This window comes from Xyrauchen texanus, chromosome 25 (genome assembly GCF_025860055.1).
Source record: "Xyrauchen texanus isolate HMW12.3.18 chromosome 25, RBS_HiC_50CHRs, whole genome shotgun sequence".
Taxonomy (NCBI): Eukaryota; Metazoa; Chordata; class Actinopteri; order Cypriniformes; family Catostomidae; genus Xyrauchen; species Xyrauchen texanus.
In genome coordinates, this window is record NC_068300.1 from 20,265,760 (window position 1) to 20,280,026 (window position 14,267).

At 37.9% G+C, this 14,267-nt stretch overlaps 1 protein-coding gene across 1 annotated transcript in view; it reads left to right on the top strand.

The window, feature by feature from the left end:
* LOC127618341 (low-density lipoprotein receptor-related protein 1-like) overlaps positions 1-14,267 on the top strand; it is a 204,399-nt gene that overhangs the window by 177,528 nt on the left and 12,604 nt on the right. The window contains exons 70-85 of the mRNA XM_052090702.1: positions 50-182; positions 333-455; positions 542-664; positions 1,766-1,897; positions 2,998-3,135; positions 3,242-3,361; positions 8,619-8,905; positions 9,065-9,243; positions 10,347-10,453; positions 10,549-10,668; positions 10,897-11,073; positions 11,190-11,330; positions 12,382-12,546; positions 12,804-12,965; positions 13,757-13,928; positions 14,092-14,193. Coding sequence (XP_051946662.1) covers positions 50-182; positions 333-455; positions 542-664; positions 1,766-1,897; positions 2,998-3,135; positions 3,242-3,361; positions 8,619-8,905; positions 9,065-9,243; positions 10,347-10,453; positions 10,549-10,668; positions 10,897-11,073; positions 11,190-11,330; positions 12,382-12,546; positions 12,804-12,965; positions 13,757-13,928; positions 14,092-14,193 — 2,381 coding nt within the window. The remainder of the gene's footprint in view (positions 1-49; positions 183-332; positions 456-541; positions 665-1,765; positions 1,898-2,997; positions 3,136-3,241; positions 3,362-8,618; positions 8,906-9,064; positions 9,244-10,346; positions 10,454-10,548; positions 10,669-10,896; positions 11,074-11,189; positions 11,331-12,381; positions 12,547-12,803; positions 12,966-13,756; positions 13,929-14,091; positions 14,194-14,267) is intronic.

Consider the following 14,267-nt stretch of genomic DNA (forward strand, 5'->3'; position numbering starts at 1 on the left):
TGTGTGTGTGTGTGTGTGTGTGTGTGTGTGTGTGTGTGTGTGTGTTCAGCATGGCTGTGAACTGAAGTGTGATGAGGATCAGTTCCAGTGTAAGAACGGGCACTGCATTCCTCTTCGCTGGCGTTGTGATGCTGATGCTGACTGCATTGATGGCAGTGACGAAGAGAGCTGTGACATATCCGGTGAGGTTATATGTCTGTTGTGTTAATCAGTTTGTCCTCTGTCCTTTTATAAAACATAATGGATTAAAATCTGGAGATCATTTTTATTGTAAGAGATGTCTCACATTCCTACTTTCTACCTCTCCATTTCACTCTATCCATCTCTTTAAGTGGTGCGGCACTGCCCCCATGATGAGTTCCAGTGTAATAACACTCTGTGTAAGCCGTTGTCCTGGAAGTGTGATGGGGAGGATGACTGTGGTGATAACTCAGATGAGAACCCTGACGAGTGCAGTAAGAGTTTTTATCATGTCATGTAGATTCTAGAGGCAAAAAAAAACATGTTAATACCACAATGATTCTTGCTTTCTCTAATTTAGGAAACTTCCAGTGCCCGCCCACTAGAACTTTCCGTTGTATGAATAATCGTGTGTGTCTCCGGACTGGAAAGCGGTGTGATGGTGTGAACAACTGCGGGGACAATTCAGATGAGGCCAACTGTGGTGAGTTTCGTGCTCTAAGACAGGATTTTCAAACTTCTTGATGCCAATGACCCCCAAATATGATGATCTGCTTGCAAGGGACCCCCTATTTGCAAGTGTATCTGTCTGCAACCTGCAAGATGACAAGGAACACCCACTATATGACACGCCCACTCTAAGTAACACCCCCCCATCATAAAGCGATTATTTTGGCTAAAAGAACAATTAAAATCCTATGCAATCGCTGTATGATTCATGTTGTCTTAACTGTGTAAATATAACAAAGAATAACTTTTAAATGATATGTCACACATCATATTATTAAAGTGAAGCCATAAATGGTAAAATAAAAAATTTCTTTGTACAGTTTTCTCCAGTTAGCTCACAAGCTAGCCGGTTAGCCTGTTAGCTTAGCATACTGCTGGCAACCTCTCCATTTTCATCACATTTCTCCTCACTGTCGCCACCTAGTGATACGACGGTATGATTGTATTTAATATAACTTTAACAATTTCACAAATTTAAAGGTAATAACTTAGTAGTGGGCGTGTCTTGTACTTGTCTTGCAGGAAATAGACAGACCCTTCTTCCTGTTTGAGAAAAATAATATTTTTAAAAAATATGTTGTTTGCAAAATTTATTTTTTAAATTGTTTAAATTATTTGTAAGTGCCATTGTACTAAAGCAAAATTAATGAATAAGATTTTTATAAAGAAAATGTTTACTTTTCATTATATGTGTCTTTTTTTCTGTTATAGTAATGCAAGATGTTTAAACTTGAAGCGAAACATTTTCAGTTCAAATCAAATTTATTTGTATAGGCCTTTTAACAATAAATATATTTGTTTTCTTAATAATATATTAAATTCTATGCAGGTTTGTTATTATTTCTTACCATTTAAATCTATGGCTGTCAATAGAATATTCACTGTTAATCCCATTGTTTTATTATGAAACGGTAATAATGTACAATAATTATTATTTTGTTTTTTTTTTGTTTTTTTTAAACAATGTCACTTTTTCTCTCTCTCTCTCTCTGAAATCCTTGGAAACCCCTGCTCTAAGCAGCTTCAGTAAATGAGTGGTTGTTTTCATGACCTGTGTGGCATTATGTTTGTACAGGAGACCACACGACCACATGCCATAAAGACCAGTTCCAGTGCAACAATGGCAAATGCATCAATGCCAACCTGCGCTGCAATTTCTTCAATGACTGTGAGGATTACGGCTCAGATGAGATTAGATGCAAGACAGGTGGGACAGTGGCCTACAGTTTTAATGTACATGTTTATTATATCAATTAGGCAATTATATTTTGAGCTGTTTGGAAAGAGTCTTTTTTTTAATAGTCATATTCAAATACACTGCCTGGCCAAAAAATTATAAATTATAATAATTAGTGTCACATACTGTAATATTTAGTTAGACCGCATTTAGCTTTGATTACGGTGTGCATTCGTCATGGCATTATTTCAACAACCTTATGCAACATCACAACATTTATTTCCATCCAGAGTTGCATACATTTTTAGCCGAGATCTTGTATTGATGACGGAAGAGTCAAACCACTCCATAAAGTGTTCTCCAGCACATCCCATAGACTTTCAGTGGGGTTAAGGTCAGGACTCTTCATGTGTTAAAATGATTCCTCATGCTCCCTGAACCACTCTTTCACAATTTGAGCACGATGAATCTTGGCATTGTCGTCCTGGAATATGCCTGTGCCGTCAGGGAAGAAAAAAAATCCATTGATGGGATAACCTGCTCATTGAGTACATTCAGGTAGTCAGCTGACTTCATTTTATTGTCACATAATGTTGCTGAGCCTAGACCTGACCAACTGAAGCAACTCCAGATCATAACACTGGGCCCACATAACACATATTAATCACTGCAATAATGATCCAATCATAAGCTCTTAAGTATCTGCTTATTTAAATCAAAACAGTGACTTTTGTATTTTTTGGCCAGGTAGTGTAGTTACCAGTGCCAGTCTGTCAGGCGCTGTTTTTTTATAGTCTAGAAGCTGGTAGAACCTGTTTATATAACCTAAGGAAATTGTTAAAAAATGCTGAATTTTTTACAAAATGTTTTGTGACTAAAAACATCAAAGTTGGTGACTGCATTTTTTTAAATCAAGGTAGATTCCAGTCCTCTATGCCTTTTATTTTTCCAGATGTTATGAGCCACAGCATGCAAGGTTGTAATAAGTAAGGGATAACATATACAGTTAGCCAGTCATTATAATGTCAAGCACAATGAAGTATTCCAGAGAGCTGTGTAATGAGTATGAATATTTTAATTCCTGTGACATATTTGGAATAGTCACCTAACCTAACTTTGTTTGTGTATAGACACCATGCTGAATGACTGTAGGAGTAACAAATCTCTGTGTGGAGATGGCAGTGAGGCTCACTGTGTGACTAATGGCACAGATACATTCTGCTCCTGCAAACCAGGATTCCAGAAAGTTGGACGCAATATCTGTGAAGGTATTGCACTGTGATCGTGAAAGGAGCTAAGTTTATGGCAGAGATTGTTTTTGCCTGGTTCATTGTGCATATGAAAGTTTCATAAACTGCCATACTCTCTTTTCAGATAAGAATGAGTGCAAGCAGTTTGGCATCTGTTCTCACATCTGTAACAACACAAAGGGCTCCTACAAGTGCAGTTGCCACAAATACTTCACCAGGATTAACAACACATGCAAGGCTGACAGTACGTGCTGTTTTTATTCTTAAAATCGTTGTCTCACTTAATGTCGACTAGTCCAAGATTAGACATCAGGTATCCCACGAGTCATGGAAATCTTCATATTAGGAATGCACTGTTGTATCGCCTCGGTATGTTTTGGCCAATTATTGACCAAATTAAATTAAGATTTAAGCATGAAAATGCCGATATGAAAAACCGATGGTACAATTATAATTATCATCACACTTTGTAAAAACTCTTTGAATTCAAATTCACAATCCAGAATAATTATAGCCACAGAATGTAGAAGGGTTGGCTCTCGTAAGAGCATGTAATTTTTCATTTTTATTCTGTCTCATTCTCGCATTAATGAGGAAAACCCATCGTTACAGACGTGACAGTTGTGAATGCAGCAATTTACCTATACATGTTTAGGTAAAATTATACAAAACACTTTGAAACCAGCTAACTTTGACTTCTAAGACATTGGTATGGTATCCATTAAGGCTGCACGATTGAGTTAAGGTTTAAATCGCAATATGGTCTTTGCTGCCCTTCCAAACCTCTGGTTAGATGCTCATACTCTTGATCTTGTTTTATCTTTTGGTCTTCCCATCTACAATGTTGAAATTACTGAGTTTTGTCTGTCTGATCGTAATCATGTTGTTTTTAATGTTGCACTACCATGTCCGATTCCAAAATCAAATTTCTCGTGGTCATTTTTGCATTCTTATAACCTCTTCTACAGCCAGAAATTTATCTGGGGCATTATCTGCTTCTCCTGTATTTGCACTATGAAGCTACTTCATCCAAGTCTAGGCACAGAGGAGATGGTCACTCTTTTTGACAATACCTGTACTTGCATTTTAGACTCTGTTGCCCTTTTTAAAACTAGAAAACCTAAACTAAGGGCCCAGCCTTGGTTAAATAATAACACACGTGCTCTCAGACAGGAATGTAAGAAAGTATAGCGTAAATGGAAAAAGATACAGACTGCAAGTGTCTCCCTAGTGCTGTCTCTGATATCACTAGTAATCTAGCGACACTGTCATTAAATGTTCACCCCTTTGCTAAAAACTTGGGAGTGATCTTTCGCACAGCTCTAAATTATGAAAAACAAATTATTGCTTTGACGAAGGGTAGCTTTTTCCAATTCTGGTTGCTTGCTAAATTAAAACCATTGCTCTAATTTAAGGACTTGGAGATCATTATTCATGCCTTCATCTCATCCAGACTTGAGGTCTTAGTCATCCATCTCTGTATCGCTTTCAGTTAGTCCAAAATGCAGCTGCTAGGTTGCTGACTAGAACAAGGAAGAGGGAAAGTAATTTTCAAAAATTTTATGACAAATTATAATTTCGTTATTTTACTAACCCAACTAATGACTCGTCGGCGCTTTATCAGTATGTTGCACGACACGTGAAGCATTTTTTTTTTAGCTTTCACTTAAGAAGAGTTGTGCACTTTTTATTTTAATATATCTCTTTACATAAATACTATTTTCCACTTAAAAACTATCATTTCAGTTATTTTACTATCCCAACTGACTCATCCAGCTTTCCAATAGGTTGCACGTAAGGGGAAAAATATTTCTTCCACTTAAGAAGAGTTGTGCACTTTTAAGCACTTTTTATTTTAATATATCTCTTTACATAGATATTTTTTTCTACTGAAAAACTATAATTTCGTTATTTTACTAGCCCAACTAATTAGTAGCCTACTCATCAGGGCTTTTTAATATATTAGCCTAAGAAAAAAAAGTCGTCTTTGGGCAGCCTTCTTGCGAAGAGAGCAGCCACAGCCACGCTCACTGATGAGCAAAAGGTCGAGGCAGAAATGACCATGTACCTGCAGGAAATGGCCATTGATGGGGAAGAGGACCCGCTGACTTGGTGGAAAAGCGAGCGACAAAAGGTTTCCGTTCATGGCAAGATTAGCACGGAAATATCTGTGCATATGTACTACCAGTACTCCATCAGAGTGGGTCTTCAGCACAGCGGGTAGTGTAGTTACTCCAATCCGCAGCTTATTAAAACCAGATAAAGTGAATATGTTGGTATTTCTGGCCAGAAACATCGAAATTTAAACATGGTCTATGGTGAAAGATATTAGACTTTACGCATTTTTCGCCATCCTTTGCGGAGCTATTCCATTTTGCATATTATTTTTTAAACGTTCATTTGTGTAGTTCATATGACCACTTTACAATATTTCAATAACATAATTTATTTTGTAGCCTGTGCTGAAGTTAATTGTGCTGCTAATTATAAGTGAAATGTTAATGCCGAGTTTCGGTCTGAGTGTTGTTCCCGTTTTCTTGTTTTATTTGTTGTTCTTCTATGTTTTAATAAATGTGTGTTATTCATATTCAACTTGTTTCTTTCATTTGATTTGACATTATGGACTCATGGCCAAGGAAATTTTTCTTTAAAAGTATTAACCAGACAAAAGTTATTTGACGTTCGCTGGTCTGGGTTTATCTTAAACTGCCGCTTCAGTGTATACAAGAGTATGTGACAATGAGCAAGATTTTCTGAGACACTACAACTACTAATAATTAATTAATAAAGGCTATTTTCTTGTAGCCTACAACATAAAATATTTTAATCTAAATGTACAGTGTAAGACATGTAAAAAAAAAAGACGAAGCTAACAATGTCCAGATCAATATTTGTGCAGCCTGCCTGACACGGTATTTTCACAGACTAACACGTCACGTCTCTGGCATGTACTAAAGTATTTAAAATAGCATAGATGCATTAGTTATATTCTCAATTTAATTTACAGAGCAATCCCTGCAAAGTTTTTTGGTTAACTATAGAAGAGACTAGGATTAGTGAGTCACACTAGCAAGACTCGCAAAAGGGGGCGTGGCATCACGATGGTGACTCTACATCGTGATGTTGGTCAGCCATCACGATGGACGATGATATCGTCCATCGGCACAACCCTAGAATGTATATTGTATTGTCAATCTTGTTTTTATTTCCCCTTAATTTATTGTTTCATTTGCCCATGTATAGCACTTTAGTATACACTTTGTTCTTAAATGTGCTCTATAACTAAATTGACATATATTTACAATATCTCACAAAAGTGAGAACCCCTCACATTTTTGTTAATATTTGATTATATCTTTTCATGTGACAACACTGAAGAAATGACACTTTGCTACAATGTAAAGTATTGAGTGTACAGCTTGTATAACAGTGTAAATTTGCTGTCCCCTCAAATTAACGCAACACGTGAGTACACCCCTAAGTGAAAATGTCCAAATTGGGCCCAAAATGTCAATATTTTGTGTGGCCACCATTATTTTCCAGCACTGCTTTAACCCTCTTGGGCATGGAGTTCACCAGAGCTTCACAGGTGCCACCGGAGTCCTCTTCCACTCCTCCATGAAGACATGACGGAGCTAGTGGATGTTAGGGCAGTGGTGGCTCAGCGGTTAAGGCTCTGAGTTACTGACCAGAAGGTCAGGGGTTCAAGCCCCAACACCACCAAGACACCACTGTTGGGCCCTTGAGCAAGGCCCTTGAACCTATCTGTTCCAGGGGCGCCGTATCATGGCTGATCCTTCACTCTGACCCAAGCTTAGCTGGGATATATGAAAAATAAATAATTTCACCATGTATATGCAGAAATCTATGTATAATGTGTGACAATTGATCAATTTATTATTATTTATTTAGAGACCTTGTACTCCTCCACCTTCCATTTGAGGATGCCCCACAGGGTAGGGTTTATATCTGGAGACATGCTTGGCCAGTCCATCACCTTTACCCTCAGCTTCTTTAGCAAGGCAGTGGTCGTCTTGGAGGTGTGTTTGGGGTCGTTATCATTCTGGAATACTGCCCTGCGTCCCAGTCTCTGAAGGAAGACATGTACAGTATGTCACAGTACATGTTGGTATTCATGGTTCCCTCAATGAACTGTAGCTTCCCAGTGCCGGCAGCACTCATGCAGCCACAGACCATGACACTCCCACCACCATGCTTGACTGTAGGCAAGACACAATTGTCGTTGTACTCCTCATCTGGTTTTCGCCACACATGCTTGACACCATCTGTACCAATTAAGTTTATCTTGGTCTCATCAGACCACAGGACATGGTTCCAGTAATCCATGTCCTTAGTTTGCTTGTCTTCAGGAAACTGTTTGCAGGCTTTCTTGTGCATTATCTTTAGAAGAGGCTTCCTTCTGGGACGACAGCCATGCAGACCAATTTGATGCAGTGTGCGCGGCGTATGGTCTGAGCACTGACAGGCTGACCCCCTACCCATTCAACCTCTGCAGCAATGCTGGCAGCACTCATACGTCTATTTCCCAAAGACAACCTCTGGATATGATGCTGAGCACGTGCACTCAACTTCTTTGGTCGACCATGGTGAGGGATATTCTGAGTGGAACCTGTCCTGTTAAACCGCACTATGGTCTTGGCCACCGTGCTGCAGCTCAGTGTCAGGGTCTTGGCAATCTTCTTATAGCCTAGGCCATCTTTATGTAGAGCAACAATACTTTTTTTCAGATCCTCATGAGGATTTGCCATGAGGTGCCATGTTGAACTTCCAGTGACCAGTATGAGGGAGTGTGAGAGCGATGACACCAAATTTAACACACCTGCTCCCCATTCACTCCTGAGACCTTGTAACACTAACGAGTCACATGACACCGGGGAGGGAAAATGGCTAATTGGGCCCAATTTGGACATTTTCACTTAGGGGTGTACTCACTTTTGTTGCCAGTGGTTTAGACATTAATGGCTGTGTGTTAAGTTATTTTGAGGGGAAAGCAAATTTACACTGTTATACATGCTGTACACTCACTGCTTTACATTGTAGCAAAGTGTCATTTCTTCAGTGTTGTCACATGAAAAGATATAATCAAATAGAAAAATGTGAGGGGTGTACTCACTTTTGTGAGGTACTGTATCTCTCAATTGTACAATATCTATTGTACAGAATTACTCTGTACAGAATTCTGTTCTGAGGGGGGACCTACACAATATTAGGCATATATATATATATATATATATTATATAATGCATCTGAAATATTTAATTGGCTAGATATTGATCTTTCTCTGTGGTAATCGCAATAAACAATTTTTAAACCATTTCTAATACAGTAGTCATGAGCGACTCAACAAGAAATCATATATCAAAAGTTGTGAGAAACATGAGCTTCTATCTGAAGTCATACACCATTTTCATCTGTTTCATCAAAATAGATATTTTGTGCTACTAAACAGCATCTTCATCTATTTTTGTATTTTTCGGCAGGTCTGAACAGTAATAAGCAGGTGCTCTACATCGCGGACGATAATGAGATCCGCAGTCTGAATCCTGGGATGCCCAACTGGGTTTATGAGCAGACATTCCAGGGTGACGCCAACGTACGCATCGATGCCATGGACTTGCACGTGAAGACTAATCGAATTTTCTGGACCAACTGGCACACCTCTGGCATTTCCTCCTTCCAGCTGCCCTCTACATCATCATCATCAGGCTCTTTATCTAACTCTCACCGCAACAAAAGGCAAAGCGAAAGCAGCGTCACCAACCTAGATGTGAGTCAAGAACATTCAATATTGAATTTCACACTTATTATTGCCTTATTTTTTCAATCATAAAATTAATCCTCCTATCCATACCTAATATGCAGAGACAAACGTAAGTAAGCTATTTGGAGGTTGATTTCCTTTGCGTTTCCCTTGTCACCGCTTTAGATTCCTGGTTTGAAGATGCCGCGTGGAATCGCAGTGGACTGGGTGGCTGGTAATCTGTACTGGACCGATTCGGGTCGTGATGTGATCGAGGTTGCTCAGATCTCAGGCCAGCACAGGAAGACGCTTATCTCAGGAATGATTGATGAACCTTACGCTATAGTAGTTGATCCTCAGAGAGGGTAAGAGACATGTATTGTGTGATGTTTTCTTATATATTAAATGTATTAAAGTTTTGTGATTGAAACAGCTTGTAGTTTGCCATGACTTGACAGAGATATTTTACAATAGTTCCATTAACAACACGCAATAGTTACCGTGGGCTAACAAAAAGCATTACTTTTACACCATTAATTAAACTAGGTAAATGTTAATCTCTACATATTTCCACATATTAAAACATGTTTAACATTGTATACTTCAGTTAAAGGAATATTCCGGGATCAATACAAGTTAAGCTCAACTGACCGCATTTGTGACCATGTTGATTACAACAAAAATTATTTTCAACTCGTTTCTTTATTTTGACTTTTCTTTAAAAAAACAAAAGCAAAAATCTGTGTTACAGTAGGGCACTTACAATGGATGTGAATGGGACCAATTTGTAAACATTAAAATACTCAATGATTTTAAAAATATAACCACAATATAATGTAAATGATATGTGTGTAAACATGCTTTTAGTGTGATAAAAGTGCTTAGCTTACTAGCCTTTTATTTGTAAAGTAATATCAAATTAAGTTGCCATGATGACATAGAACCGTAAATCCTGTTATCTCGGTAATTTATTAGTCCGCCACAAAAACAGTGATTACAGCTCAAATAATACATGTGTTTTTACAGAAGAATTCATTTAAGTGCTTTTATAAAATTATAACCTTCACATTTCTGCCTTTAAACACTCCAAAAATTGGACCCATTCACTTCCCATGAAGTACCTCACTGTTTCCTTGATATTTGCATTTTTTATTTTTTATGGAGGGATGAGTCGAAATTTTATTTTGTGTTAATCAACTTTATGCCACAAATGCTGTCTAGCTTGTTTTCAGCCCAGAATATTTCTTTAAATGTATTATTTACTAACAATGAACAATGGTATATTTATAAATTGTTACTAAAACATATTGTAAAAAATGGTTGTTCATTGAAATTCATTATACCTAATCTATTAACCTGCTTTGATAGTGTTAATGTTTTATTTCAACAATTTAGGATTGCAGTTTAGTGCTTTAATGTGTATTTTTAGTGTGTTTTTGTTAATGATAATTGTTGTTTCATATCCCAGAACCATGTACTGGACCGACTGGGGCAATCACCCAAAGATTGAGACTGCAGCCATGGACGGGACTCTCAGACAAACCCTGGTCCATGAGAACATCCAGTGGCCTACAGGTCGGAGTCCATTTAACCATCTGAATACATTCAGCTGCACAGGATGCTTTATGGTGAAATCTATTGTATTGATGAATATGTCTTGTCTGAGGCAGGTCTCGCAGTGGACTACTTCAATGAACGTCTGTACTGGGCAGATGTCAAGCTCTCTGTGATTGGCAGTGTGCGTCTGGATGGCTCTGATCCTGTTGTGGCTGTATCCAACACCAAAAACAGTTCAGTAAAATGAGTGTTCTTTTATGCTGTGGTGTGAAAACATCCACCCCAGCAATCTATTAAATAATTTTTCTAAATCCTTATCCGGTAATCACAAACGACTGGAAATGTCATGGTAACACATTTGTCAAAAGTGTGGGAAACCTGTGAAAGCCCATGTGTAAAAATATAAATATTTTTTTCAATGACCATGTAATATTTTTTCATTAACTATATCTTTCCCACAGATCTCCTCCACCCCTTCAGCATTGATATCTTTGAGGATTACATTTATGGGGTCACCTACAGCAATAACTTTGTATTCCGTGTCAACAAGTTTGGCAAAGGTCATGCGGAAAATCTGACAACTGGCATCAACCATGCTACAGACATAGTGCTCTATCATCGCTACAAACAGCCCGATAGTAAGTGCCTCTGAAAGCGGATCTGTGTGTGGTGTAATTTGGATGTGAATGTAATCTTGCTGTGTTGATTACAATCTGTGAATATGAGTGTGTAATTTGTGTGTGTTTGTTTACAGTGACTAACCCATGTGACAGGAAGAAGTGTGAATGGTTGTGTCTGCTCAGTCCCAGTGGCCCAGTGTGCACCTGTCCTAACGATCATATCCCTGACAACGGAACCTGTGTGGAGGTGCCCCCTTCAACGCAATCCCCTTTCAGTAAGACAGGCCTACACACAGCTACTGCCTTCACACCCATATCCCAATTCATACCTCAATTAGAGCAATGTTCTCAATACCATGTTACAATAAATTGAAATACAGGGTTGCCAAGATGATGAAAAAAATGTGTTCTTTGTGTTCAAATGTATAACGTTTCTCTTTAAATCTGGAGCATTTTTAGGCTGTCGCCTGCTATTTTTCACATTCAAATTTAAAAGCTAATTTACTCATACTGTGTATATCTTATGATGAATAGAATTTATTTTGTATCTTTTTTGTTGTTGTCTAACTTTGTAAGCATGTAATTCTGGTTCTGTTCACTCCATCCAAAAAGTCTTGTTTTATTCCACTTGATGGCAGCAATTACTGTAATTTTTCCCCCTCTTATCACCTTCCTTCACTAAATCTGAACTGTAGGTGGCAGTCTACCGCATTTTAGCCCCCTCAGATATGTTCATCCATAGACATTCAGTCTAATTTTCAGTTCATGTACCACCCACATTGTTTCATTGAATATTTCAGCCTCTGAGTGGGCTAGAAGCTTTACCCTTTTCTGATGATGTATAACATTAGATGATTTGTTTAGCATGCTTTACCTATTGGACTGCATATTTTGTTGTGGACATCTAAGATATAACATTAGATTATTTACACAAGCATAAAAGAGACGTTTGTATTTGATGTCTTACAGAAATTATATTTCACTTTGTGATTCTTTTGAAAATCTTTCGAACTGAGGTATTAGGGCAAGAAAATAAACTGGAGAGAATAAGAGCTTTCATTTGATATATGTTTTGTCTATTTAAGTGAACTCACAAAATATTGTTGCAAAATATTCCAGCTGACACAATTAATTCAGTTTAATCAAATCCTACTCAAAATTTGAATTTAGCTGTTTATCTCTGGTATTATTTGTGTTTTTGTAGTTTTAATTCATTTTTATATATATATATGTGTGTGTTGCACAGACCACATGCATACCATGCATTTATCAATATGAAATGTATTTAATTATACAACTTGACCTCAATGTTGTTTTTTTGTTTAGCTCCTACCTGTAGCATTCAGTGTCAGAATGGTGGCAGCTGTTTCCTCAATGCATGGAATCAGCCCAAGTGTCGCTGCCCCACCAGTTACAGTGGAGAGCACTGCGAGATCAACCAATGCAGAGACTATTGTCAGAACGGAGGAACCTGCTCGCCGTCACGCACAGGTATTCACACAGTCAGTAATGTAATATTAGAGGAGCTTAAAATTTATAGTTAAGAAATCTTTTCCCTTCTGATTTCTTTATACTAGTTATGTCATCTCCAATTTGTCTCATATCTTTATTTGTCCATGTGCAGTTTTTATTTTATTATCATTTATTTTCCTCAAGTAAATAACTTGAATGCCTTTTTTAATCTTATTTTTGTCAGGTTTCAACACACAAACTAGAGCAGTGATATCTGTCTTTTTTTACTTTTTCAGGTGCTCCTACCTGTCGTTGTCAGACTGGCTTCACTGGGCCCAGATGTAACCTGCACAGCTGTAAGAACTACTGCCAGAATGGGGGCAACTGCTCCGTCAATCAGGGCAACCAGCCAAACTGCCATTGCCCAGTTGGCTTCTTGGGTGACCAGTGCCAGTACCGTAAGTTTAAGTCATCACTTTAAACAGATAATTCAGTCCTCTCTGAAAAATGTATTGCCTTGATGTTTTTAATCAGTTGTTTCATTACGAAGCCTTTAAGTGTGTTTTATTTGCTTGGATGTGATGGCACAGATGTGAAACTGCTTAATAGTGCTGTCAACAGGGCTGAGAAACTAAATCCAAATTTTCTCAAATTTGAAAGGCATTATTCCAGTTAGGGGTAAATATCTTTGAAACGTATGATTTTAAATTGACTTTGTCTCCTATGTCCACAACAAATAATATTATTTGTATAATAATAATACCAGAGTGTTTTTCATTAAATACAGTTGAATGTACATACCTTTTGCTTATGCAGCAAGATGCTGATAAGAGAGCAAGACAACACACAACCACCAAAGACCTCCATTTTAGGGGGGTCGTTCACTCCGAACGCATCTGTCTTTTTCTATAGAAGCATGCGCTAGACAGACATCTTTGACAGTTGTGCCATGTCTTACTGTTTTTTCAGTAACTCATGAACAAACAATGCATTCTTTTAGACACTGTGTCAATATAAAAGGATATTTAGCATTTAAAACATGTCGTGAGACACCCGTGTTATGTTCTAATCATTGCACTTCGTCTGTTTTAGTCCAAGAATGTCAATCATTGTCATTGCCTGGCATACATCCAATATTCAAATGTTTTTTCGAATGTGCATTTTTATCTCGCATTCAACAGATATTCGAATTTCGGATTTTAATTTGACAGCCCTACTGAATAACAGTGTTTGTCTCTGTGCTGTGCAGGTGAATGTGACAACTTCTGTAAGAATAAAGGGATCTGTATGCAGATGATGAATGGCACTAAACAGTGCCACTGTTCTGACATGTTCATTGGCCCACAATGTGAGCTGAATAAGTGTGCATATTGTGGTGAGGGAAAATGTGAACAGCTTAGTTCTGGAGGGATTACATGCAGGTACGTACCAGCACATTCATCTGTTTAGAACTGATTGGTCATTCATAGACACCAAGCCTTTTGCATAGGAGTTTGAGATAAGAAGCAGTTTGAAAATGGATTGGAATTGGTTGTGTGCCATTTGTTGGGTGCTATGGTTTTATTTATGTTATTTTGTGTGTAGATGTGCTGAAAAAATGCAGGTGCCCACCTGCTACACCTGTGATGACTTCTGTATCGAGGGCCAGTGCTCTATGGACACCCAAACTAATCTCCCGTATTGCAGGTAAAAGCCTAAGACAACCCATATACTCTTATTAACAAAACTGTTTACATGAAATGACTTTTACTCTCATCTGT